A 27,800-nucleotide genomic window follows, 5' to 3' on the forward strand; every position below is an offset into this window, starting at 1 on the left:
GTTAGTATCTTTGCTTTCTTTGTTGTTAGAGGTTGTGGATGAGCTAATCTTTTTGCTTCCTATTAATTCAACTCTTTATCGCAGTATACTTGACTTTTATGCTCTTTTCCCAGTTAAGGTACCATTTTCTGGAATTTTTATGTTCTTGAACACCCCACACATGCTTCCCAATTCCCCCTTCCAGGTTCTTCCTGTGCAACTGTAATAAAGTTCCACCTCTGAAAAAGAGGCGGCTCTCTGTAATTAAGTCCAGGCATCTCCATCATCAGCACTTATGTACAGTTCATGACAAGACTTTCATATATTCAGGATTTTTTTAAGTGTTCAAAGCACATCCTCATGCATTATATCCTGTAATCATTACCACAACACTGTAATCAGTCCTGTTATCCTCAATTTCATAGATGACTAAGAAACTCATGTTATATGAACATACTTATCTGTAGAAGAGTATTATTAAAGTTATTTATTACATATAAATATATAACACAATTTTATAAATAACTTCATTCTTTCAGAGGTTAAGTACATGTTAGCATTATATATACATATATACACACACCCCATGTAAATATATATTTCTCTCCAAATGACTTAAACATTTTTTTCAGCAGAAGGAATGCTGTTTTCTATTCTTCCTTAAAAAAAAGAAAATCTTCAATAACATGTAGCACAATGCTGAGGAATTAGTGGACACCGAAATTAATTTATTCATATTGACTGAGTGGACAGACTGAAGACTAAGTATTTTCATGAAATACTGCTGACTACAGTTCTGTATTCTGATTTACTAACTGGTACATTTTTAATTTCTCTGCATGCAGTTGAATGATAAAGAAGAAGCTTTGGCTCATCAAAGGAAAGTGAGTTACATGCTTGCTCGGGCTTTGGAAGACAAAGACACCACTTCAAAAGAGATTAAAGAGAGAAATTCTATGAAAGACAGTTTTACATTAAAAAACCCCTGGCAGAAAATTTTAGAATTCCCTGTTTCATGTGATCCTGTGCATTCAAGTGTTCAAATTTTTAATTCTGTGGGCTGCATCTGTTCAATTCAGCACTTTCAAACAGATCAAAAGTATGCAAGAACTCTTAAAAGGTCCTGTTCTTTGCCATCAAATATCATGTACTGAAGACAAATCAGATGAAGTTAGAACTGAGAGATGTTTATATTGAGAAGGGCCTTGTAAATATTGCTACATTTTCAGAAGTTGTATGTTTTCTAGGTATTTCTAAAATTTGGGAGGCAACTTAAATAAGTGTTTTCTACAAGAAATTTATTAGTATTCTGTGTTGATGCATTTAATTTATAAATTATATTACTATGTTATATGAAATTTTCAGCATTTCCCAAAATCTTAAAAGAAATAGTGATTTTTGAGGAAAAAATATTTATTTAGATTGACTATACAGATTGTTGACTATAGGGATCTTTGGCTCAAGCAACAAAAGGAATGACTCAATGTTAATTTTTGGAATACATTTATCTTGTTTTAGTTGTTTTTTATTTCCCATATAAAGCTTAAAAATAATTTCCTTAACTGCAATAAAAAAGTTATTATGGCAGGAATTTGGCAGAAGTATATTCAAAGTCATAGCTAGCAACTTTCCTTTATAGCTGATTTTTTTGTCAGAGTGGTGACATTTTATAGCCAGATCTACACAGAATTCTGGCACTTATAAATAACTCTAAATTAACTTCTTGGTCTTAATGCTGAATTTTAGGCCATTTAAAATGTTCTCTTTCTAAAAATACTACATAGTAATAATTTTCAATACCTTTTGGGAATATTACTATATTAATCACAAAGCATCACAATGATGGCACAGGAAATGCACTGCATTTTCAGCAGTTACGAAAAGATACTACTATTTAAACAGATGAACCAACACAATAGGGTAATAAGGTAACAATATAAACCATTCATAGTTGTGTTACAGGAACCACACTGGTAGTCATTACTAACAAAAGCTGAAAAATTGGCAAATACATTTTGAGAAAACGAAGAATGAGGATCTACTGTTATCAGATATCAAAGTATATTTATCAACTATACTCCAAAATAAAATAAAAATTACATTTAATTAAAAAATATATTGTCCTGACAGTAATACAATGCTACATTATTCAAAACAGTGTGGTAACAGCAGGTCAATGAGAATAAGATAAAGTCCATACCCAGTCTAGTATATATAATAATTTTTAAGGTAGGGAAAGGAAGGATCTGGGATTATTTAATAATACCAAAAAGAGAAACATTAAAAAAAATCAAATTGCAAAAACTAGAAAGGTTCTTTTTAAATGTATTTAAAACAAACACATAAATTGATAAAATTTGTAGTATTCCAACTGATCAAGGACAAAGAATTAAATTTCATCAAGTAAACAAAAGCAAAAATAAACAAGTGAGGCCTAATTAAATGTAAAAGCTTTTGCAGAGCAAAGGAAACCATAGACAAAATGAAGAAACAACTTGCTGAATAGAAAATACTTGCAAATGATATGACAAAGAATTTAATATCCAACATACATAAACAGCTCATATAACCCAACAGCAAAAAAAAAAAAAAAAAAAACAATCCAATTTAAAAATGGGCAGAAGACCTGAACAGACATTTTTCCAAAGAAATGCAGATGGCCAACAGGCACATGAAAAGATGCTCAACATCATTAATCAGGGAAATGCCAAACCACAATGAGATATCACCTTACACCTGTCAGAAGGGCCGTCATCAAAAATACACATAACAAACAGTTGAGGATGTGGAGTAAAGGAACACCTGTACACTGCTGGTGAGAATGTACATTTGTACAGCCACTGGGGAAAACAGTATATAACTGTCTCGGAAAACCACTGAAATACTACTCAGCCACAAAAAAGAATCTCCCCATTTGAAGCAACATGGATAGATTCGGAGGGCATTATGCTAACTGAAGTAAGTCAGAGAAAGACAAATACTGCAAGGTATCACTAATATGTGAAATAAACAAACTAGTGAACATAACAAAAAAGCAGACTCACAAATACAGAGAACAAAATAGTGGTTATGGGGGGTGGATATAGGGGTAGGGGAATGGGCGTACAAGGCATAGGATATACTGTACAACATGGAAATCCAACCAATACTTTGTAATACCTGGGCTTCCCTGGTGGCTCAGGCAGTAAAGAATCTGCCTGCAATGTGGGAGACCTGGGTTTGATCCCTGGGTTGGGAAGATCCCCTGGAGGAGGGTGGGACCACCCACTCCAGTATTCTTGCCTGGAGAATCCCCATGGACAGAGGAGCCTGGCGGGCTACAGTTCTTCGGTCACAAAGAGTTGGACACAACTGGGTAACTGAGCATGTATATAGCACCCACATATATAAACGTGTCGTAACTAAATGCAAAGTAATCTTTAAAAATTGTATAAAATAATCTGAATCAACAGTTCACAAAGGCGGAATCATATATGACTAGCAACAAAGTAGAAATCAAAGAAAAGTAAACTAGAATGAGATATCAAATTAGCAAAGAACTCAAAGATTATGAGTGCTACACGGAACTCTGCTCAACGTTAGGTGGCAGTGTGGACAGGACGGGAGTTTGGGGGAGAATGGATACATGTGTAAGTATGGCTGAGCCTCTTCACTGTTCACCTGAAACTGTCACCATGTTGTTAATCAGCTATACCCCATTAAAAAATAGTTTTTAAAAAAGAAAGATTATGAGTGCTGGAGATGAGATGATGTGGTAAACTAGATTCCTACATAAAAGTTAGTGAATGTACACATTTGGGATCCTGCATTCAGCTTTCTGGGGTACATACTCAGAAGTGAAACTGCTGGATCATATGGTAATTCCACTTTAAACTTTTTGAGCAAACACTAGTTTCCGACAGCTGCTGCACTGTTTCTTATTCATTCCCACCAATGGTGTGGAAAGGTTTCCTGATTTCTCCACATGCTAACACTTGATCTTCTGAGTTGTTTATTTTTGGTGACGGCCATCTTAGTAAGTTTAAAGTGGTATTTCATTGTGGTTTTAACTTGCATTTCCCTAACGATTAGTGATTTGGGAATCTTTTCATGTGCTTTTTAGCCATTTCTATATCATCTTTGGTGAAATGTCTATTTCAAGTTCTTTGTCCATTTTTAAATTGGATTTGTTGTTGTTGTTGAGCTATTAGCAACAGGCTTCCTAGGTGCCTGCCAATGCAAGAGATGCTATAGATACAGGTTTGATCCCTGGTTTGGGAAGATCCCCCTGGAAAAGGAAATGGCAACCTGTTCCAGTACTCTTACCTGGAAAATCCCATGGACAGAGGAGCCTGGTGGGCTACAGTCCATGAGGTTGCAAAGAGTTGGACATGACTGAGCAACTGAGCACACACATGAACAATATATATTCTTCACATATTCTGGCTATGAACCTTATCAGATACATGATTTGCAAATATTTTCAATCCATAGGAGTTGCCTTTTCATTCCACTGATCATGTTCCTTTGAGGCATACAAGCTTTTAATTTTGATACAGTCCAAACTGTCCTTTTTTTACTTTTGTTGCCTCTGCTTTTGGGGTCATATCCAGGAAGCCTGTGCCAAACCTGATGTCATGAAGCTTTCCTCCTATGTTATTTTCTAAGAATCTTTATAGTTCTAGGTCTCATGTTTAGGTCTTTTCATTTTTTTTTTTTTTCAATCCCAGCATGTGCCTTTCAGGATCTTAGTTCCCCAACCAATGATTGAATCTGTGCCCTTGGAAGTGAAAGCAGAGTCTTAACCACTGGACCACAGGGAATTCCCAGAGTTAACTTTTGTATGGTAAGGGGCTTTTCCATTTTTAAGAACTACTGAACAGTTAATGGGAGTGTAAATTGATACAGCTACTTTGGAGAAGTATGACAATATCAATGCTACTTGAAAATGTACAACTGTGTAACTATGACCTCACAATTACAATTCTAAATATGTACAACTCCTGCATGTACATATAAACATCTTTTTTTTTTTACAACTGTGAAAAAATTTAAATAACCTAAATGTCCACGTGACAGAATTCTAAAGATGACCCTCTCACAATTTCTGTCCTGATTATTCAAGCATTCAATCTAGGAACTGCTATGCAGGGAATTTTAAGACTTATAATTAAGCCTTTGGTGAGCTGACATTAGTTTATCAGGTGAGTCCTTAAAAAAAGGAAAAGGAAGAATTTTCTCTATTGGCAGCAGATGAGGAAGCCACAGATTTGACACTGTTGCTGGTCTGCAGATGGAGAGTGACATGCAACCAGGCAAGTGAACTGCCTTCAGCTAGCAAGGATAAGAGGCATGTGCATTAAAACGACATGAACTGTATTAATTAGGAAGCAGATTCTACCTTACAGCCTCAAATAAGAGTGCAAAGTCCAACCGACATCCTGATATTGGCTTATGTAAAAGAAACAAACAAAAAAAATTACAGTTGATTGATGAGAGGTATCTGACCTATAGGGCTAGGAGCTAATAAATTTGTGTTACTTTAAACTGCTACATTTATGGTAACATTTATATAGCAAAAGAAAAACAACATGGTCTGTAAATAGAGCATGTGTAAGATATGGTATCATAAGATGTGATATATGCTACAAATTATATGGCAGCTAAAACAGAAACTAGATTTATAGGGATTAACATAGAAGATACTTAAAAGTTCTGAGTAAAAATAAAAATGCTCTGAGAGTTACAGTCTACTTACCACTCATAAAATTTTGAGACCAAAACCAATTTTCTATTTTTAAATACTACCCCCTTTATTATAAATTTGTAATGCTATATAGGCCAGATCATTAAAATAATTGATAATTATCTTTATTAAGGATGCCTTAATGCATTTTCAATTCTACATTTCAGAGAATTAAAGTTATTTTATTACTACTGTACTCTAATCAGAAAATCAGAATTAAGTTTGTTTTAAAATACATTTAATAAAAATAACCCAGTCTTACATATTTTACACGTGCAGAATATTTACAAATGTCTTTTAAAGCATTTCCTTTATGTTTATTATTGTGCCTTTTTCACTGTTTCCTTCAGTAGTAGAATATTGTCCAGTTTTCTCTGTAACTAAAAAATTAGCTTCTTGGGTAATCCTCCTGGGGGGAAAAATAAGGTTATTTAATTTTATAGTAATTCTATAAAATTACATTTAATTTTAAAGTAATTCTAACCAGTCATTGCATTCCAACTATATTTTTACTTGCTTTGATCTTCCAATAACACTTGCTAAACACTAAGCATAGAGTGTATTATTAGGAATTTATGAAAAAAATAGGGTACACATGGATAGTTCTCATAACTCTGAGGGGTACTCAAAAGTGCCCATGTCCTAAAAAAAAAGCATGATGTTAAGTACTCATGATGTTACATATTCTCAAAGGAAGCAAATACAGGTAAAATATCACATTCTACTTTATAAAATTTAAATTGATAACAAGTAAAAACCTCACAGTCTACATTTCTTAGCTGCCCAGTCACTAGCTAGACATTAGCTATCTGGAGTTTTCAGAATGCATGTAAGAAAATGAGAGTTTTACCTTGTTCCAAGGCCTCTGTTCTCTTCCGTTTCGTTGCCATGGCGGGATTGGACTGCTCCTTTAGAGCCTCTGCTGGACAGTTTGGTCTTGGCAGCTGACATCCAGGTGTTGGCCCTGGCCGATTACTGAAATACTTAGTTTTCAATGCCTTTCCAAAGAAAAGAGACCAGAGATAGTGAGCTTTTATGTGAATATCTGAACTGTGTTGTAAGGAGCATTAAATATACTAAGCAAATATACCCTCTCTCAAACTTAATTTTGAGTATTTGGATATGTACATTACTACAAATATCTAGCAGCCTAAGATTGATCACTAATTCCATTACTGTATTACTATAAGAATGGAATTTTCCCACGATAGCCTATACAAAATATGAAAAATCCTTAATAAGATACTGTAAAATTCATTTCTCTACACATTATAGGCTCTATAGCTGAAAAGAGAAAGTTGCTTAAAAACAACTTCCAAGTTTGTCACATTTGTGTGTGTTCAAATTCCAAATCATATGAATTCTTAAAAATAAAGCTTTTAAAAAGATGCAGTGGGTTGGAAATGACAGATTAAAGTCCAACAATCCACTAGAAATTAATTGAATTCTTACTTGGAAGGACTTGTCCAAGTTTATTTCTATTTACCACTAGTCCAATGTTCTATAATATTATATTTTTACCTAGGTCCAAAATTCCAATAAAAATAGTTTATTTGAGGTGAAAAGGTTGTCAAGTTCATACTTTATTTGCATCATAGTACTGTTTAACAGCCACAATAATTTAATAAGGTATTTCCTTTTGGATAATTCTCTTAGGAACAAAAGAAGTCATATAAACTTTTCAAGCAACTCTCCCTACTCGCCAACATACTATTTGCAGTAATAATTTAGATAGAGAATTCTTACTTTAGAAGAGTTGAACTTATAAAATATTACTTCCAAATCACAGCAGTTCCATAAGTAAATTAAGCTAATTTTGAGCTACACAGAGATCTAAGAAGGGTATCTCATTAAACTTTTATGTTTTTAAAATGTTTATTTATCTGGCTGAGCCAGGTTTTTGTTGCAACATGCAGGGTCTTTAGTTGTGGTGTGAAAACTCTTAGTTGTGGCATGTGGGATCTAGATCCCTCACCAGGGATCGAACTCGGGCTCCCCTGCATTGGGAACACAGGGTCTCAGCCACCAGACCATCAAGGAAGTCCCTCATTCCAACTTCTAAATATCCATAGGCCAAAACCCATTAAAAAATTAATTCTAAAAAAAAAAAATCCATTCTATCAAAATACAACCCAAGTAAGTTATCATAACTAATATTTTTCTATAACTTTTGAGCTTTACTATTAATGAAAACAACCTTCTTGACAATCTGACCTAGTCTCAAGGTTCTTATGACAGAGGTAAGATGTATACATACATGGATAAAAGGGAAAAATGAGTTAACTGTTTGAAATTAGAAGAGTGATTCCAATGGTAAAATATCTGGTATATATGTATTAATGTGGCATGTACTGCTATGGGGTAGAGGTTTATACAAGTAAATACATTAAACAAAGATCTGTTATAGTCTATAATAAGCCTATGTGAAAAAAAATCCACTTTTTACCCCTGTATTTTGTGCATTTATGTTTCGTCAGCTATGAAGATGTGCGACATTTCAGTCTCTTCCAAATCACTGTAATGTGTTGCATTTTGGCACTGCATTTCCCTGCCCCAACTTTAAGCGTTCGTGACCACCCATCTATCTATATGTGCTTGTTTTTAAAATAAAGAAAAAAAAGGCTTTCAAGTCTATAGATCTTATATTTTTATGTTTGATAATACTTCTCTCTTCTTCTGTAAGAGCAGATATTCTTGGTATTCCACATTTTTCTTGAGTTTGATTCTTATTTCCCTTAAGTATCTGTCAGTTTCAGTGGTTTCCTATTTAGAGTATCTTTCAATCTCTTTTGAGTAATACAGTCGTATCAGACTATATCATTTTCTTCTACTCATTATCTCTTTCTGACTGTGACAATGACCAGAATGCATTATCTGGACTGCATTTCTTGGGCGAAGACACAAAACAAAACACTTTTGGCACTGGTTTTGGCACAAGATTTAAGTTACTTAAGAGTTTAACTGAAATATTCCAGTGTCTTAACAAACACAAAACATCATTTTTTTTTCTTCTCTAATTTACTTTCAGGTAGATGACCTAATTATGAAATAGAGTCATCTTTATTTGTTTTATTTTTAGAATCATCTTTATAATCTTCTGCACTTTTATGGGCATATACTGCTTATAGCTTAGGGGAAAAAATTGTTATTTCTTAAAACAAAACAAACGCACCTTTTCAGTATTTAAAGAATGCTAGGAAATCTTAAGAAATTCAAAAGATACACTAACATACCTGTGTGGCTGTAATTCGAGTACATGGATTAAATAAGAATAAGCCTTGTATAAGATCTAGTAAGTCATCTCCTGCTGCAATGAAGATATGTTGTAACGGGATTCCAGGAAAACTCTTAAATGTCACGAAATCTGGAAGACTACACATGTCCTGTAAAAATATTTTTATAATTCAAACTTAAGTAAAGGATTGAAAGGCATATAGATCTCAAATGAGTAAATAAAACTGTCATACCGATGATATGATGCTCTATCCTAGCACTAGTGAGCAGACAAGGTTACAGGAAGATAAACACAAGTCAACTTTAGTTCTCCGTATTAGCAAAGAACATGTGGACACTGAAATGAAAAACAACGCCCTTTAGAAACTCTCAAACACAACGACGAAAAGCTTTGGTGAAAATCTAACAAAACGTGAGCAGGACTCATATACTGAAAGCTATACCACACTGATGAAATAAATCCAAGCTCTAAATCAACGGTGAGCCCTACCATGTTTGTGGATTGGAAGATTCAGCACTGTAATGACGTCTGACAATTCTCCTCAAGCTGGTAAACAGATTTAATGCAATTCTTACCAAAATTCTGGCAAGATTATTAGATAGATAGGCTATTTTAAAATTTATATGGAAAGGCTAAGGAACTAAAATAGTACACACAACTTGGAAAAAGACTTAATATACAGATAATTTATTAAGACTATGGTAATGGCAGAGGGAGAAGTGTCATAAACAACAACCCCCACTCCTGCCATAAAGACACTTTTAGTCTCACATCTCATGTAAAAGTTAACTCAAAAAGGATCACAGACTTAAACTATAAAACTTTTAGGAAAAAGAAAATCATCAGGAATATCTTTTGTTAGGCAAAGAGTTCTTTGACTTGCCATCAAAAGCATTATTCATAAAAAGAAAAACTGACCAGACAGACTTGATCAAAATTAAAAAACTTTTATGCTGGGAAAACTCTTGTCAAGAGGATGAAAAGACAAACTACGGAGTAACGGAAAATTTGCAAACCACATATACAATCAGAGGATGAGTACTTTATATATGTGGCTCAATACTCAGCCAAAGTACACACAATCCAATTAAAAAACAAGACAAGAGACATTTCATTAAAGCTATATAGATGCCAAATAGGTACATGAAAAGATATTCAACACCGTAAGTCGTCAGGGAAGAGAAACTTAAAGCCACAATGAGCTATCACTACACATCTCTCACGATGCTTAAAATAAAAAAGTGACACCACCGAATGCTAGTGAGGATACAGAGAAACAGCTTACTTCTACACTGCTGGTGAGAATATAGAATAGTACAGGTCCCTCTGGAAAGCAGTTCGGCAGTTTCTGGGCTTCCGTGGTGGCTCAAATGGTAAAGAATCTGCCTTCAATACAGGAGACCTGGGTTTGATCCCTGGGTTGAGAAGATCCCCTAGAAAGGGAAATGGCAGCCCACTCCAGTATTCTTGCCTGGAGAAGTCTATGGACAGAGGAGCCTGGCAGGCTACAGTCCACAGGATTGCAAAAAGACAAGACTAAGCGAATTTCACTTTCTTTTTGGCAGTTTCTGGCTAAATATGCAACTATCACAACTTAACAACTGCACTCCTGGTCATCTGTCCCAGAGAAATGAAGATGCATGCTCACCTAAAAGCCTGTACATGATTTTTTTTTTTTTTCCTTTGCCCACGTAGCTTGTGGGATCTAAGTTCCCTAGGGATGGAAACTGGATCCTTGGCAAGAAGAATAGAGTTCTAACCACCAGACCACCTTTGGATACGAAAGTGAAAGTCGCTCAGTTGTGTCCGACTCTTTGCAACCCCAAGGACTACACAGTCAATGGAATTCTTCAGGCCAGAATACTGGAGTCGGTAGCCATTCCCTTCTCCAGGGGATCTTCCCAACCCAGGCATCCCGCATTGCAGGCAGATTCTTTACCAGCTAAGTCACATGGGATGGGAAGCCCAAGAATACTGGAGCGGATAGCCTATCTCTTCTCTAGAGGATCTTCCCTACCCAGGAATTGAACAGGGGTCCCCAGCATTGCAGACGGATTCTTTACCAACTGAGCTATGATGGAAGCCATGATGTACTGTTATTACAAATACCAGTGTTATTTGTAATAGCCCCAAACTGGAAACAATGTAGACGTCCTTCAGTGAGTCAACAGACACGCTATGGTACATTCACACCACTCAGCAATACAGGGAGAGGAATGAATTACTGACCTCTTGGATGAATCTCCAGAGAATTATATTGAAAAAGCTTACAAATCATATTCCAAAAGCTTACATTTTATATGATTCCACTTATAACATTCTTGAAATAACAAAGTTACAAAAATGGAAATCATATTAGTGATTGCCAGGGGTTAAGGAATGGGTGAGAGTGGAAGGAAAGTGGGAGTGGTGGTGAAAGGGCTCTTTGTGGTGATGTCCTGTATACTGACTGTATCCATGTCAGCATGCTGGCTGTGATAGTATCCTAATTTTGCAAGATGTTACCCTTGTGAGAAGCTAAGTAAAGGAAGCAAGGGATATCTCTCTATTATTTCCTTCTGCATGTAAATCAAAATAAGAATTTTTAAAAATCCAAGGAAACCATCATTAAGCAACTACTATTCAGAAAATCATGTCAAATGAAAAGTACTGGATAAATACTATGAATATGGCTCTGGAGTCAGACTCAAATTGGAGTCCTAGCTGACACTAGGTAACTTCGGGTAAGCTACTTAACCTCACACCACCTCAGCTGTCTCATCTATAAAGTGTGAATAACAGCACCTACCTTAACAGGATTATTGGGAGAATTAAATATAATTTATGAAACCCTATCATTAACCGCATAGAGTAAGTTCAATAAATGAATGCTATTAGAGCATGTTTTACAATTAGAACATATAGCTAAACTTCAGTTAGAAAGTTGAGGACCAACTTCAATCTCTGGTTGGGGAATAATGAAAAACAAAACCAAAAATAAACCTTCAATGTGTTAGTGAAAATGCAATAAATAAATCCATCAAGATGTTGATAAACATGAAACAGCCACAAAATGAAATATTATAGAACTTAAAAAGGAAAATGTGAACAATATTAAGAGCAAGTTGGTTGCAAAAAAATTACATGGTGTGATCACATTTTTTAAAGAACGAAAGAAAAAGCAAGTCATATGTATTTATGTGGGCGTGTGTCCTCACAGCAAGGCTTTACAGCAAAATAATGATGATTAACACTAGGGTAGAAATTACTGGGATGGGTGAGGGCTATATGTATACAGGAGGCTGGATGGTATATCACAATTTTAACTTCGTATAAATTTTGCAAAGAGTGATCATTACTAGTAAATTAAGACAATAATACATTTGTTTAAGTAATATTCATGTTACAGCACTGTACACTACTCTAAATTTCAAAGAACATGTGTGAAAGCTTACAGGCCACTGCTCTTCGGTTGGTGTGCCCAAAGTTTCAAATATTCTTGTTAGCTGGTCAAGGTCTGAATCTCCTGGCAAAAAAGGGACCTAAAAGAAAGTAAGAAGCAGATATTTCAAGATGATCTGTGATAGCTGTTACACAAATAATACAATAAATTTAATAAGAAACATTAAACAGTAACAAAACTAAAAACTTAGTTTAAGGGCGGGACTTCCCTAGTGATCCCAGAAATACAGACATTTATCCTAACCCTTTTAGTTACTTTGGAGATAGTACCATATTACAATCCAGTAATTTTATTACGGTCGAATTTCAGAACACAGAATGAGCAATAATAAACCTTTATTGTCCTAAATGGTGTTAATAAACAGGCTGTACTTGGTGGAGGTTTTTTTTACTGGCCTGTTGTTGGTTTCTTATCTCAAGGATGGTAATTACCTCTGAGAAGATAATGTTTACACAAATTATAAGAACAAATACCTGTAACAATACCAAAGAGTATACATCAACTCAAGACTTACCCTTAGAAGCAACTCTGCTAATATACAGCCCACAGCCCACATGTCCACACCTACACCATACATTCTAGCTCCAAACAGTAGCTCAGGGGCCCGATACCACCTGGAGAACAAAAATAAATATTGTCATTTTAGAGTGGAATTAGTAAAGTACTTCTTAGAGAAAACTCCTCAGAAAAACATCATGCACTTTTATGGATATATTAACTCAAGAAAAATTGGCTATAAAATCAAAAGTTCCTTACTGCTGCCAGCAAATTCACCCTCAGTCCATTCATCCTCTCACTTTTAGACGATTAACATGTTATTTCTCCCAAAACCCTAAACACCATCCTACTTCTTAGCTGATAACCTAATTCCTACTTTCCTAAAATAATGCAAGTAACGAAAAAAAAATTTCTACAGACTCACCAACAGTCATCTGCACACTCACAACCCACCTTCCCATGCATCACTACATAACTAGCCTTTAGTGTTTTTAAAGTCAGTCCCTCAGCTTGGGCACCGGACACACTCTTGCCTGTTTCCAAGGATATTGCTCCTGCAGTTCTCTTTTACCTACAACAGTCGGCTTTTTGTTCTTTACTGGATTTATTACTATCAATGCTAAACATAGCATTGTTTTTTATAGCCTTAAAAAATAAACTAAAAAACAAAGAAAGAAACAACAAAACCTTCTCTGGACCCTGCTTCCCCTAACACCCCTCACTCTCTGGCTGTATGCTCTTACTGTCTGCATTTACTCTTCTCTTAACTCCATCAGTCAGGTGTTCATCCCACCACTCCACCAAAATTGCTCTTGCCTAAGTTATCAAGATATCCCTATCACTAATCTAAATTGTTAATTCTCAGTCCTCTATATTTGACCTATTAGTAGTGTCTGATTTCAAAGTAGAGAAAGTCAGAAATTGGTAGTTGAAACACAGTGAAACACAATGCTCATGTATGTGGGTCCTTGTTTTCCTGAGTTCCCAGGGTTCCTGAACGATGGGTTTAATTTTTCCAGAAATTACCTGAACAACTACTTACATCCCTTACTTTATACTCAAGGATCAGGTGATTGACACTCAATGAGATCTATTTGGAAGAAGGTGACAAAGTAGTTTAAAAGAACAGAAAATCTGAAGATCATCTCAGATTCTTAAGAGTCAGGGAAGTTATCAAATGCCATCTGGACAAGAATGATAAAATCTACTGTCTCTATGAATATAATGTGGTTTTTATTTTCTGTTCATACTTTTTATGTATGAACAGAAAATAAAAGCAATGAATAATATGAAAAATCCAAATAAAAGCACTGCTTTGTTTAGGAAATTTTCATTCACACTGAATGACATAAAATGTGGAATCAGGACTGACCAATAAAATAAACACAGGCTCCACAAATCAGGTGGTTACGGAAAAGAACAGCCACTATAGTTCCAACCTACCTAACTAAACTGTGTAAGAAGTATAAATTAGTCCCCCCAAATTACTAGATAAATCTCTGCGGACTGATTTAATTCAACTCCATATAAAAGAAGGGCTGTATAGTTTTTCACTGTTTAATAAGATACCAACAATAACTCCTGAACTCAGCCAAAATTCAAAGAAGCCACATGAGGCTCATTTGTGATTAATATCCTACACAATACAAGCTTTAGTTAGTTAAGGAATCCTTACCTGGTTACAACCTGATGTGTATAAGCTCTACTGGGGCTCCCAAATGATTTGGCCAGACCAAAATCAGCCAGTTTTAGAACTCCATTTTCATCTAGCAACAAGTTGTTTGGTTTTAGGTCCTATACAATGGAGATTTTAAACCAACAAATAAGCGGGGTGAAGGAGAGCATCATAGTAATACATTTAGTTAAATTTAAACTTAGCAGAAACAGGGTAAGACTCCAAATTTAACCACCACCAAAATTTTTTTCATTGATGTAAAATCCTAAAAATCAAAATAAGATTAGCCATATTTCTTAGTGAGGCCTTGGGTTAAGGTACTTCCTTTCAATGAATTTCAATTTACATACTTCACAGGTTCGCTGTGAGGATTAAATTTAATATTTCCTGTGAAAAGCCTAGAGTAATGACTGGTTCCTAGTAAGCATTAAAAAAAACAGCTGCTGCTATTAATTCAATAACAATATATACAGGGAACTCCCTGGTGGTTCAGTGGTCAGGACCCTGTCACTGTTGAGGGCCCCAGTTCAATCCCTGGTTGGGGAACTAAGATCCCACAAGCCGTGAGGCCCAAAACAATAAACACCACAATATATGAACTTTAGTAAGTAAAAAACATTATGTGTTTATAAAGGATGAAGAATATAGTCTTCACAATCAATGCTAAAAAGATATTAGCCATAACCTAAAAGGAATTCCAAGCTTAAGTATGAGGATTACTATTACATATTTTTAGCTACTTTACTAATAAATAGGATACCTAGGAACATCCACCTACCTAAATCATCAGCCTTGTTCTAGTAGCTGAATGTTCCTAACAATGACTCAGCCATTTCAGAAATTTTACTTGATTACTTCCCAGAGTTTCAGAGCTACCCGAAGTATTTTTCCAGAAGTATTTTTGCATTGCATAATTTAATCCAGACTCCTTGTTGTTTTTTATTATAACAGTATAGCACAAAGAACACGTAACTTCAAGCCAAAATATCTAGGTTCTAATACTCTTTGTCAGTCACTATAGCTACTGACCTCAAAAAAAATATGTAACTTTTAGGTCAGCAACTTAACTCTTCTAAGTATGAAAAAAATGAAGGAATAGGCCTGTTGCATTTCTAAATTCCACCTAGTAACACAGAGTTCTCACAGTGCCACCTGGTTTAACTGAAGGGAGCGCAGAGAGGAAGAAGGGTGGATAAAACAGTCCAGTTCTACTTTAATAATTTACATACTCAGGCCTTTTGTGTAATAAGCTGGCTACAGAAAGTCTGACTACAACATAAAGACGCAATCATACTTGGTTAAAAACCTTACCCTATGCAGAATCCAATGTTGATGTAAATATTCTAATCCTTGAAGAGTCATCAACATATAGGCTTTGATGTGTGAAGGTGTCAGCACAAGACTGTTATCCTTTATTATAACCTGTAAGGTAGGCAGACAGGATACAGGTACGCTTTTATCATTCCACATAAACTCTATCATATCATTTATAGACACAAGCTGGGTTTATTCGTAACGGAGGTTCTCAAGAGAGGTTGCCTAGCTCTCCTCAGGAGGCTCTGTCAGAACCCCCAGTTACATGGTCAGGCAAAGTCTCTCGAGTTTAAGAGGAAAGCAGTACTCTGTCCCCTACCGCTATGTTTTTAGGCATCCATGTAGCAAACATCTGCCGTTTCCACTTGCCTCAGGATATACAGCCCCTCCTGATAACAGCATTCAACATTCCTTTCGGAAACCACGTGTTCCCAGCTTAGTCCACGTGGTTATACGTTGTGCACAACCTGTGGCCTCCAAAGGTAGCAGACATGTGATCCAGGCATGCTCCGTCACCACACTACAGCCTGCCTTCAAGACTAGCTCAGGGATGGAAATGTGAGCCAAGCCAAGCCAAATACTTGAGCTAGAATCAAAGGCAACAGAATACTTTCTCTCCTCAGGCATTATTAAACTAAGGATAGAAGCCTACAAGCACCTGAGCCACTATATTGAGAAATTTTACCCATGAACGAGGCAACAGAGAACAAGTGAAAAATTGTGTTCTGCTAGCATTATTTGTGAACTATGATTCAAGTCAGTTTATTCCCAGACTTTTAGTTATATGAGCTAAAAATGCAACTTTCTTTTTTTCAAATAGGTGAAAGACACTTTTAATCTCAGTTTTTAACACATCAGTTGTGTTACCACAACCAAAAATAGTTTAACAGTTCCCCCTAAATTCCCCAATGCCTCTCTCTACTCAATCTTCCCTTCAATTCCTAACCCCAGCAACCAAAGATCTGATTTCTGTTCCTTTAGTTTTTCCTTTTCCAAAAAAAACCATACATAGAATCATACAGCATCAGTAGCTTTTGAGCCTGGCTTCTTTCCTTTAGTACAACGTATTTAAGAGTCACCTATACTACTGTATATATTAATAGTTTGTTTCTTCTTATTCTCAAATAGTATTCCACTTTATAAAAAATGTACCAGTTTATACATTCACTTGATGAAAGACATTTGGGTTGTTTTCAGTTTGGATAATTACGAAGAAAGCTAAACATCTGTGTGGACATGTTTTTGTTTCTCTTGGATAAATAAATACACCGACGGATTTCTAGATCATACCCTAAGGGTATATTTAACTGTGTGAGAAACTGCCAAACTGTTTTTTCTAAAGTGGCTGTATCTTTGCATTCTCATCAGCAGTGTATAAGAATTCCACTTGTTCCACATCTCCAGACTGTCCATTATTGAGATTCAATTAGTATTAATGAAAAGCCTAAAATCTTATTCTTTTTTTTTAAAGATTTTTTTGATGTGCATCATTTGTAAAGGCTTCATTGAATATGTTACAATACTGTTTCTGTTTTATGTTTTGGTTTTTTGGTTGCAAGGCATGTGGGATCTTAGCTCCCTGGCCAGGGATCGAACATACACCCCTTGCATTAGAAGGTGAAGTTTTAACCACTGGACTGCCAGGGAAGTCCCTAAAATCTTATTCTTCTCAAAAAGAAAGCTGGTTTTCAAAAGGACAGTCTGTGATAATATCACAAGGGAAGTTCCAAACCCTCCAAAGCCAAACACTTATTTTTCTAAAAAGTAATGTTAATAAGGTATCGGGAACTTGGCAGACACAAATGCTATCTAAATCCAAATCTTGTATGTAACACTGGGAATATGGCTAAATGATTCAGAAGATCTTTAACATCACATCTAGATTTCAACAAAATTTAAGCATTCTTTTGACTACCTTCTTCAAAGGCAGAAAATAAACATTTAGATTCTCTTGATAAACAGGAAAATAAATTCCTCCAGAAATCTTAGTCTTACCTCTAGATCAGTTTCCATAAAATCAAAGACAAGACTAATGTTAGATTTATGTCCAAAAGCATCAAGGAGCTACAAAGCAAAATTTAAAAAAAAAAAAATCAACACGTGATACTCTTATTAAATACCTGACAGTATTATACCTAAGGTTTTAATCTTTAAAAACTTAAGCATTTGGACTGTAAAGTTTAAATAATTTTATTAAATTTAATATTTATCCATTTTTGGCTAGGAATTAGTACTTTGAAGCACAAGATTATTAAGCCTTACTATTAAAAAAAAAAAAAAATCACCAATACTTAACCTCTCCCTCCAAATTTTAGGAATTATAATTAAGTAATGAATTAATGAGAACCTCACTGAAGTCTCTCTAATCTAGAAAAACTCCCAACCTTGGTACTTAAGAAAATCCAACAGACAGCAGCAGTAGCTATTATTCACTGAATGAGTGTGTTCCCTACGCCAGACACTATCCCAGGTAAGTAGGTGTTAGCTGCTCAGACTCTTTGCGACCCCATGGCCTGTACCCCACCAGGCTTCTCTGTCCATGGGATTCTCCAGGCAAGAATACTGGAGTGAGTTACCATTACTGGATGTGTATTCAGCGAGCTAGTCTCATAACAACCCTATGAGGTAGAGACTATGAGGCAGAGTTCAAGAGAACCTGCTCAAGGTCTTACACATGCTACAGCTCTCTAGACTTCAAAATTTCTGATAAAATCAGCCTGTATGCCCATATTTATTTCATCAGTTGTATAGTTTTTAAAACACTACCTATAAGAACAATTAGGATAAAAAATACATTTCAGCCTTTGTGTAAGGCTCACCTAGGACAACTCATCTTGCTGAGCCTTCAATCAACATCCACCACATTCGGAAAGGCAGGGTCCCAAATCCCAGAAACTTAGATCATACTCACACCAATTATATTTGGATGACTTAGCTCCTGTAATAATTTTATCTCTCTTAAGGCTGTTCTATTTATACCTAGATAAAAAGGCAAAGAAAAAAGTGAAAAAGAATTCTGAAATCTCAAACCTTCTTATAAACATATTTTTTTGGGAAAGGTCAGTCTCTGATGAAATAGCAATGAATATTCCTCAGGAAAAAAAAATAATTTTTATAACGTACCTGTTTCCAATTTATATTGCTTTGTTTTCAAAACAGTTTAGGACAGACTATGATAAATGATGAAAAAAGTATTCACTTCATCTATAGAATATGAGATCTGAAGACTCCTGAAATAATATGTTCACAAGTATGTAGCCTAAAGGTGAGAAGTTAATAGCTTTTCTTCTCTTGCCTTATGAATATCAGAGGCAGATTCTTTAAGCTAACAGAAAACTAGTGATTAAATACTATCCTTCCCAATGCAAAGGACAAAACCCAACATTTTAAAATAAGATCTGATGGGATTTCCCTGGTGGTCCATGCACCCAATGCAGGGGGCCCAGGTCAGGAAACTAGATCCCACATGTCACAAGTTAAGAGTTTGCTTCTCACAACTAAAAGATCCTGCATGCCGCAATGAGGATCAAAGATCCAGCATGCTGCAACTAAGACCCAATGTAGCCAAATAAATAAATACTAAAAAAAAAAAAAAAGATCTGGTGCTAGTATCAGAGAGATGATGGATCCTTTACACAGAAACTTTCTTGATGACTAAATAGGACTTAGCACTCAAACAGAGCTTTAGCAGAAGAGATAAAAAAAAATCTCCCCCATCCCTATACATTTATTCTATAGTGAGCTTTGTATACTTCCATGAATCCTGAATTATCAAAGTAACCAGAAGCTCAGAAAAACAGCAGCTTGAAGACAACTAAAGCAGTAATAAAGACATTAAGACAAGTCACTAATAACCTTGCTGTCTTCCATCTGCTTAGGTGATCTGAATATCCTCTGAACACCCAAATGGTGAAAAGCACAAATATCCTATCTCTATCCTGAGTCTTATCGTTACTCTTCTGGGACCTGCAATAACTCTACCCAGAACCATTCTTAACTGTAATTAATACTTTGTTCTTTTCCTCAGTGAGAAGAACCACCTTTTCTGTTCTGTCAGATTACATGAAATAAGTTACTTACCATCTTTAGCTTCTGATCTATGTCCAAGTTTGATCTGGCAGAGGAAAAAACAAACACAATAAAAATGTGTTAAACTATTTAGACAAATGCGTAATACATAAACACTTCAAATGCTTAAAGCCAAAATACATAACTACTTATAGGTAGCTAGTATTAGTAGGTAAGGAGGGAGCAGGAATCAGGAATCAGAAAGGCGAAATTAACAGTGTAAGAAAGGGTCAAGTACCTATCCTTCCTTTCCCCTTAAGTTCTGAATTACACAACTCTAAGATTAAATGTGGACTAAATTAAATGAATACAAGCTAATAAACAGAAGCACCACTTCAAGTTGGACTACGTGGGAGGAAATATGTAACATATAAAATAACATGCTTAATATGCCCAATAATATACTCCCAGGGACCACATTTTCCAAGAAGAAAAATTATAGATTGTGATAGATACAGAACTTAGGGAGATAATCAAGGTGGGTGGTGGTGGTTTAGTCACTAAGTCAGTATCTGACTCTTGCAACCCCATGAACTGCAGCCCACCAAACTCCTCTGTCCATGGACTCTTCCAGGCAAGAATACTGGAGTGGGTTGCCATTTCCTTCTCCAGGGGATCTTCCCAACCCAGGGACTGAACCCAGGTCTCCTGTACTGCAGGCAGATTCTTTCCTGACTGAGCCACCAGGGAAGCCCAATAAACAAAACAAGCACTTCAAGTTAAGACTACTTGGGAGGAAGTATGTAACATATACATAATATGCTTAATATGCCCAATAATATGCTTCCCAGGGACCACATTTTCCAAGAAGGAAAACTACAGAGTGTGATGGATACAGAAAGTGGTTAAACTTTTGCTACTGTATACAAGCACACTGAACTGCATTAATAGGTTCCGTCTCACACAAACCTAACTACCAGGTTAAAGAACAAGAGCTTACTACTTTATGCAATGACAATGTAGCCAAGAATACTAAAAAAAAAAAAAAAAATCCTACTCCAGAAAGTCAGCTATTTTACCTTTTAAAATAGCCCCCACCTATATACTACAAACAACTTTTAACTTAAAGGTAGGCTATTTATTTTATCCTGGGCTTCCCTGGTGGCTCAGCCAGTAAAGAATCTGCTTGTTACACAGGAGACCCAGGTTCAATTCCTGGGTTAGGAAGATCCCCTGGAGAAGGGAATGGCAATCCACTCCAATACATTCTTGCCTGGAGAATCCCATGGACAGAGGAGCCTGGTGGGCTACAGTCCATGGGGTCGACTAACACTTCCACAGGCCATTTATTATAGCACCAAAAAATATAAGGCATGTAGGAATTAAAGCCAACAAGAGATGTATGAAGCTTTCCAAGAACATTATAAAACACTCTTGAACATGTTTTAATGTTCAAGAAATGTGAGCAAAATAAACATAGCATGTTCATGGATAGAAAGATTCAAATCATAAATACATCAATTCTCTTTAATGAAACTAGATGTAAAGTACAACAGCATTTTTCATGGACACTGACAAACGGATTCTAAACTTTATACAGAAAAGTAAGGAGCTAAGAACAGATAACTTAAAACATTATTTTTTACTGTGTTTAGGAAATGTAATAGTTTCATGAAGCCATCCACATTATCACTCAGATTCAGTAATTACATTTTGCCATATTTACTTCATCCATCCTTTTTTGTTGGCTACAACATACATTTTTTTTTAATGTTGTAGTTGGACTTCGTATTATTTCATCCCTATATACTTCAACAGGCATCTCTAAAACATGGACATTTTCTTATATACCCATAATGCCATTCTCCTTCCTCATAAAATTAATAATAATGCCATACAGCATGTAATAACTAGTTCATATTAAAATTCTCTTGATTTGACTCAAATTTCTCAACTGACTCATAGTGTAAGCCAAGATAATTTCGAAGAAGAGTAGTGGTTGAGAATCCCCAGTGTAGGGGACAGGGGTTCAATCCCTGGTCTGGAAAGATTCCACAACTAAGCCATGGGGCAACTACGACCAAGCCCACATAACCTGGAGACCAGGCTCTGCAACAAGAGAAGCTACTGCAATGAGAAGCCCCCAGACCACAACTACAGAAAGCCCTTGAGAATTTACAAGGCAACAGTAATTATAGACCCTAGAGCAGTGCAGCAGGAATGGGGGTGGGGGGGGGGTGGGGAGAAAATCAACCAATAAAAGAATAGTATGCCCAGAAACAAATCCAAGTATAAATTGGAACTTGGCATTACAACTCACCAGGAAAAGGATGTACTAAGAAAATGTTGAGAACTGGGGAAAAAATATTAGATTTTCATACTACACAACAAAGAAAATTTAACTGCAAATGGAATGTAGACCTAAATGTGAAAAGTGATACTTTAAAATTTTCAGATGAAAATATAGGAGAATTCTTTATAATCTGGAGGCAGGGAAGCATGCAAAAAAAGGGAACCAAAAAAGGGGAAAAATAGACAAATTTAACCAGACTAAAATTTTAAATACCTGTACCTTAAAAGATACCATAAATAAACTGAAAGCCCAAAGTCTGAGAGATGACGATTGAAGAAATTTTCACATACTAAAGTACAAAGAAATCATTCTGGCTTACTTAACAAACTTTATGCTAACTAGAACAGCCTGTTTTGTGGTCTATGAAACACATACTGTCTATCTGCTTTAAATATTGGAATAAAAGGGTCCACTACCAAAAGTGAAAATCGCACAGTTGTGTCTGACTGTTTGCAACCCCATGGAGCCTGAGAAGCTCCTCTGTCCGTGGGATTCTCCAGGCAAGAATACTGGAGAAGACTGCCATTCCCTACTCCAGGGGATCTTCCCAACCCAGGGACTGAACCCAAGTCTCCCACATTGCAGGAGGAATCTTAACCATCTGAGCCACTGTAAAGAATGCCTATTTTGAAGATAAGGATAAATACCTCCCTTTCAGGGACTTCAAAGGTAATACTCCTTTGATAAGGTCCCCTTCCCAGGAGCCAAGATCATACTGACTCACTATACACAGTGATCTTTTTTTTTTAACGTTGAAGGAATGTACCCCAGTCATGTTTGATGTTTTCTGTTCTGACAAGATATAAACTACGCTGAAAACCATACTTCTTCAGAACTCAGAGCTATCTGAGAGACTGCCTTCTGGGCTATAATCCAGATTGGCTCGAATAACACTCTTCTATTCTTATTATAGATTTACACTGACAATGGTATCCGTAGTGCGTATTTGACTAAGGTTCAGTATCCAAAATATATAAGAAATTCCACCAAGTCAACAGGAAAGGAAAAAAATGTAGGCAACCTAACAGAAAAAGTATAAAAAGCCAATAAATCTAGGAAAAGATGATTAAACTCACTGGTAATCAGAGAAATATTAATTGAAAAAAATCCATATACCACTTTTGACCCATCTGATTGACAACTGTTGTAAAATCTGATGATACAAACATGGTGAAAATGTGGTGGGAGGTTAAACTGATCCAACCATTTTGGAAAGCAGTTTGATAGTATCTGGGGATGTTGATGTGTATTCTCTTGCTGTTCAGTCGCTCAGTCGTGTCCAACTCTTTGTAACCCCATGGACTGCAGCATGGCAGGCTTCCCTGTCCTTCACCATCTCCCAGAGTTTGCTTAAACTAATGACCATTGAGCTGGTGATGCCATCCAACCATCTTGTTCTGTTATCCCCTTCCCCTCCTGCCTTCAATCTTTCTCAACTTCACCGTATTCTCTATGTAGCAACAACTGGCAATTAAGTTTCAACTATAGATACATTTTCTAGAGAAATGCACAAATGTCTGTCTGTAGAAGGAGTGTATTAGAGTAAAACATTAAAAAAAAAGCAGCTTAAATGTTTATCAACAAGAGTTTGGCTAGACCAATTTTAGCGTAGTCATCATAGAGTAGAATCTAATCATCAGAGTATGAATAAACAGATCTACATGTATCCATCTGGAAGATTTCAGAAATGATACTGATTCAGAAAAACAAGTTGCAGAAGAGTGTGTGTGTGTGTGTGTGTGTTGGAAGAGAGAAAGAGCTTAGAAGTATACAATAATGTGTAGGAAACCAGCCCTGGGATTTCTTTGGAGAGAATGATGGTAAAGCTGAAACTCCAGTACTTTGGCCACCTCATGCGAAGAGTTGACTCATTGGAAAAGACTCTGATGCTGGGAGGGATTGGGGGCAGGAGGAAGAGGGGATGACAGAGGATGAGATGGCTGGATGGCATCACTGACTCGATGGACGTGAGTCTGAGTAAGCTCCGGAAGTTGGTGATGGACAGGGAGGCCTGGCGTGCTGTGATTCACGGGGTCGCAAAGAGTCAGACACGACTGAGCTACTGAACTGAACTGAGATACATAAAACAAATACTGCAAAGTGAAAACTGCTCCAAAAAGTTACCATAGAGGACTGGTTAAACTGGGAAATGTAAATTCAGTACAACTGTTTAAAAAGGATAAGGTAGATTAATGATATTTTAAAGGTCCAAAATACAACAGATGAAATAATACATAGCTTATTACTCCTTTTCTGTTAAATTCAAGAAAAGAAAGAAAGTGAAGTCTCTCAGTCATGTTGACTCTGCGACCCCATAGACTGTAGCCTACCATGCTCCTCCGTCCATGGGATTTTCCAGGCAAGAGTACTGCAGTGGGTTGCCATTCCCTTCTCCAGAGGGATCTTCCCGATCCAGGGATCGAACCCAGGTCTCCCACATTGTAGGCAAATGCTTTACTGTCTGAGCCATGAGGGAAGCCAGTAAATGAGTGAGTAGAAATTGAGTGTTGGGAGGGGAAGATGCACAAGCACCAAATCTCTAGGGTTTATAGAACTAAGGAAGGAGGCCACTCAGGGAATCATAAGCATACTATCGAAAAAAATGGATGTAAATACCAGAGAAGACAATTTTGGAGTTGAAAGGCATTGCTCCAATGAGTGAAAACCAGGGGTAGAGGAGAGAGGCATGCTTCACCTAGTAACTGACTTAAAAAAAAAAAAAATGCTTTGAGAATTAATGGGGTTTGGTAAAAGGAGAAATATTCCTGTTTTTTTTGAGGTACAGTTGACATACAATATTATATAAGTTTCAGGTGTACAACACAGTGATTTAAAGGCTATATGTTCCATTTATATAAAGGTTACATTCCATAAAACTACAAAGATGTACTATTTGAAATAAAAATTAAATGTAAAAGAATATTCCATAATGTCACTTTCAAGGGGGAGCAGTCTATCACCGAGAAATATACTGCTAAGTCGCTTCAGTCATGTCCGACTCTTTGTGACCTTATGGACCAGAGCCCACCAGGCTCCTCTGTCCATAGAATTCTCCAGGCAACACTCAAGTGGGTTGCCATGCCCTTCTCCAAGGAATCTTCCCGACTCAGGGATCGAACCCACGTCTCTCATGTCTTCTGCATTGGCAGGCAAGTTCTTTACCACCAGCATCACCTGGGAAGCCCATTATTGAGAAACAGGATGAATTCTAAATCCTAATTTATGATAAAAGCAAGCAAGTAAACCAACTGGGATTTTCAGAAAAACCACAGAACTCAATATGCCAACAGTCTGAAGAGACAGTATCAGTCAAGCCAATACATTTTTAAGTATCTGCAAATGTACTAGCCACAGTCCTAAATATAATTCGAGTGGTAGTAAATAGAAAATAAACTCAAAGATAAAAGATTTTGATAAATGCTATGACGATAACAAAGAAATATGGAAAAGAACACTAGGGAAGAAGGCAAGTATACCTGTTTTAGCTAGAATGACCAGCAGAAGTCTATATGTACAGGAGATATCTGACTGAGATCTAAATGATAAGGAACCAGCCAGGCCAAATTTTAGAGGAAAAATACACTAACTGGAAGCCAGAGCCAATGCAATGAATCTGGGAGTGGGATGCATTTAATATACTCAAGGGATAGAAAGGTCAGTGTGGCTAGAATAAAGTGAACCAGGGGCAGAATCAGAAAAACAACTTAAAAAGGATTAGCAAAGTTAAGGGTTTTACAAGGGAGTAGCTATAAATAGCATTGGCTTATAGAACAGAAACTGAAAAAGATTAGACACATTAGAAAGTAAAAAAGATAACAATGGCAGGAATAATTCTAGAAAAGAAGAATGGGGAGCAGGTGTTAAGAATATGAGAGGGACGTGCTTAAGCCACCAACAGGTCTTGTGTGTGTACTCAGTCACTCAGCCATGTCTGACTCTTTGCAACTCCACAGACCCACCAGGTTCCTCTATCTATGAGGTGTGAAGAAACCAGCCTCTCCTGAGAGGGTTACTGATTTCAGAAGTATGGGGAAAGGCAATCAGCCTGGAAGCAGTACACCTGGATATAAAGCCTGGCTCTATCAACTACTACCTGTGCCGTCGTGACCAGTCACCTCATCTCCCATAGCTTCAGGCACCTCAAGTATAAAACACAGATACTTTACTTACATCACCTGGCTCTTATAAGGGTTAAATGAAAAAAACAAGGGTGAGAGTGCTTGGCATATAGAAAGCCAAATATGACCTAAATTTCTTGAATAAAATGCAAATAAAAAAGGTACTTAAACCATTAAAAAAAAAAAGCACTTCAACGTTATTAATGCTGGCAAAAGCCTTTAATGGTAAGTATGTATTCAGAAAATACAGATATAGAGTGGATGCTGGTGAGGAAGAAATAGGGACCTGTAAAGATGAGTAGTTCTGAGGGCCCAACAGAAGAGCAGTATTTGTGCCCTTTGCCAATGTTTGCGTTTATAAAACAAACAAGATACAGCCTCTCTTCATCTCAATTCACACACCCCTTCAAGAAGACACACACACACACATCCCTTCAAGGGCGCGCACACACACACACCCCACCCCCCCTTCAAGAAGACACACACACACACACCCCACCCCCCCTTCAAGAAGACACACACACACACCCCACCCCCCCTTCAAGGGCGCACACACACACACCCCACCCCCCCTTCAAGGGCGCACACACACACACCCCACCCCCCCTTCAAGAAGACACACACACACACCCCACCCCCACTTCAAGAAGACACACACACACACCCCACCCCCACTTCAAGAAGACACACACACACACCCCACCCCCCCTTCAAGGGCGCACACACACACCCCACCCCCCCTTCAAGAAGACACACACACACACCCCACCCCCACTTCAAGAAGACACACACACCATTCAAGAAGACACAAGGAAAAACAAACTGCAACTCACTTTCTTAATGGCGACAATTTGGTTGGTGTTCTTGTCTCTGGCCTTGTAAACCGTGGCAAACTAGACAGAAAAACAGGAGTAATGTTAAATTTGTGAGAACTTCTTGTTTTGTGTTGGCCTTTTCACTTTTTTTAGACTTGGGGAAGCAAGGAATCCAGGGTTCTCAGAGCAAATTCGCGGCGGCTGGCAACGTGGTGAGGTCGTCCACGCCCCGTTCCAGTCCACTGAGCGGAGAGGGCCGCTCAGGGACTCAGGTCCAGGGTGGACAAAGGGGCAGCAGGGGCGTCTGGGCAGCCTCCTCCTCGGAGGAGAACGAGGAGCGTGCCCCGTCCTCTGGCTTCCACGAGAAAACTTCGACAGTGTGAGGCGGCCCGGCGCTCCCTGCTCAGGGCCCTCCGAGCCCCGCCCGAGAGCCTCACCTGTCCCTCCCCGAGGAAGTCCAGTTTTTCATAACGCTTCGCTCGCGACTTCACGTCCACTGCCATCCGTCGCGAGGAGCCCGTCTGCAGCTGAAAGGCGTGAGCTGCCAAGCAGCAGGAATTTAAAGCTACCTTAAAGCCTCAACAGCCACTTCCGCCCACTGAGCGCCGACGCTTCACTCGCTCCGCCCCCACTTCCGG

At 37.2% G+C, this 27,800-nt stretch overlaps 2 protein-coding genes across 6 annotated transcripts in view; one reads left to right on the forward strand and one right to left on the reverse strand.

Annotated features, from left to right (window-relative positions):
- CCDC125 (coiled-coil domain containing 125) overlaps nucleotides 1-3,709 on the forward strand; it is a 31,758-nt gene extending 28,049 nt beyond the window's left edge. For all 3 annotated transcript variants that reach the window (XM_042233714.2, XM_060400332.1, XM_060400333.1), the window contains one exon: nucleotides 825-3,709. In XM_042233714.2, the coding sequence (XP_042089648.1) occupies nucleotides 825-1,133 (309 nt within the window). In that variant the 3' untranslated portion in view covers nucleotides 1,134-3,709. The remainder of the gene's footprint in view (nucleotides 1-824) is intronic.
- Nucleotides 452-27,762, reverse strand: CDK7 (cyclin dependent kinase 7). Of its 3 annotated transcripts, XM_004016913.6 has the most exons (12): nucleotides 27,600-27,762; nucleotides 27,181-27,240; nucleotides 19,949-19,982; nucleotides 18,780-18,847; nucleotides 17,864-17,932; nucleotides 15,866-15,976; nucleotides 14,555-14,673; nucleotides 12,896-12,995; nucleotides 12,374-12,460; nucleotides 8,938-9,087; nucleotides 6,555-6,702; nucleotides 452-6,113 (listed from the first exon to the last, which is right to left on the reverse strand). In XM_004016913.6, the coding sequence occupies exons 1-12, from the start codon at nucleotides 27,663-27,665 to the stop codon at nucleotides 6,085-6,087; spliced, it is 1,041 nt and encodes a 346-aa protein (XP_004016962.1). In that variant the 5' UTR covers nucleotides 27,666-27,762; the 3' UTR covers nucleotides 452-6,084. The 3 variants fall into 3 exon arrangements, with proteins under 3 accessions (XP_004016962.1, XP_060256317.1, XP_027835833.1); XM_060400334.1 differs by having other exon boundaries at nucleotides 452-6,702; XM_027980032.3 differs by lacking the exons at nucleotides 17,864-17,932; nucleotides 18,780-18,847 and having other exon boundaries at nucleotides 27,600-27,631.
- Nucleotides 27,763-27,800: the final 38 nt, after the last annotated feature.

The sequence above is a fragment of the Ovis aries genome, chromosome 16, assembly GCF_016772045.2.
Source record: "Ovis aries strain OAR_USU_Benz2616 breed Rambouillet chromosome 16, ARS-UI_Ramb_v3.0, whole genome shotgun sequence".
In the NCBI taxonomy this organism is placed as follows: Eukaryota; Metazoa; Chordata; class Mammalia; order Artiodactyla; family Bovidae; genus Ovis; species Ovis aries.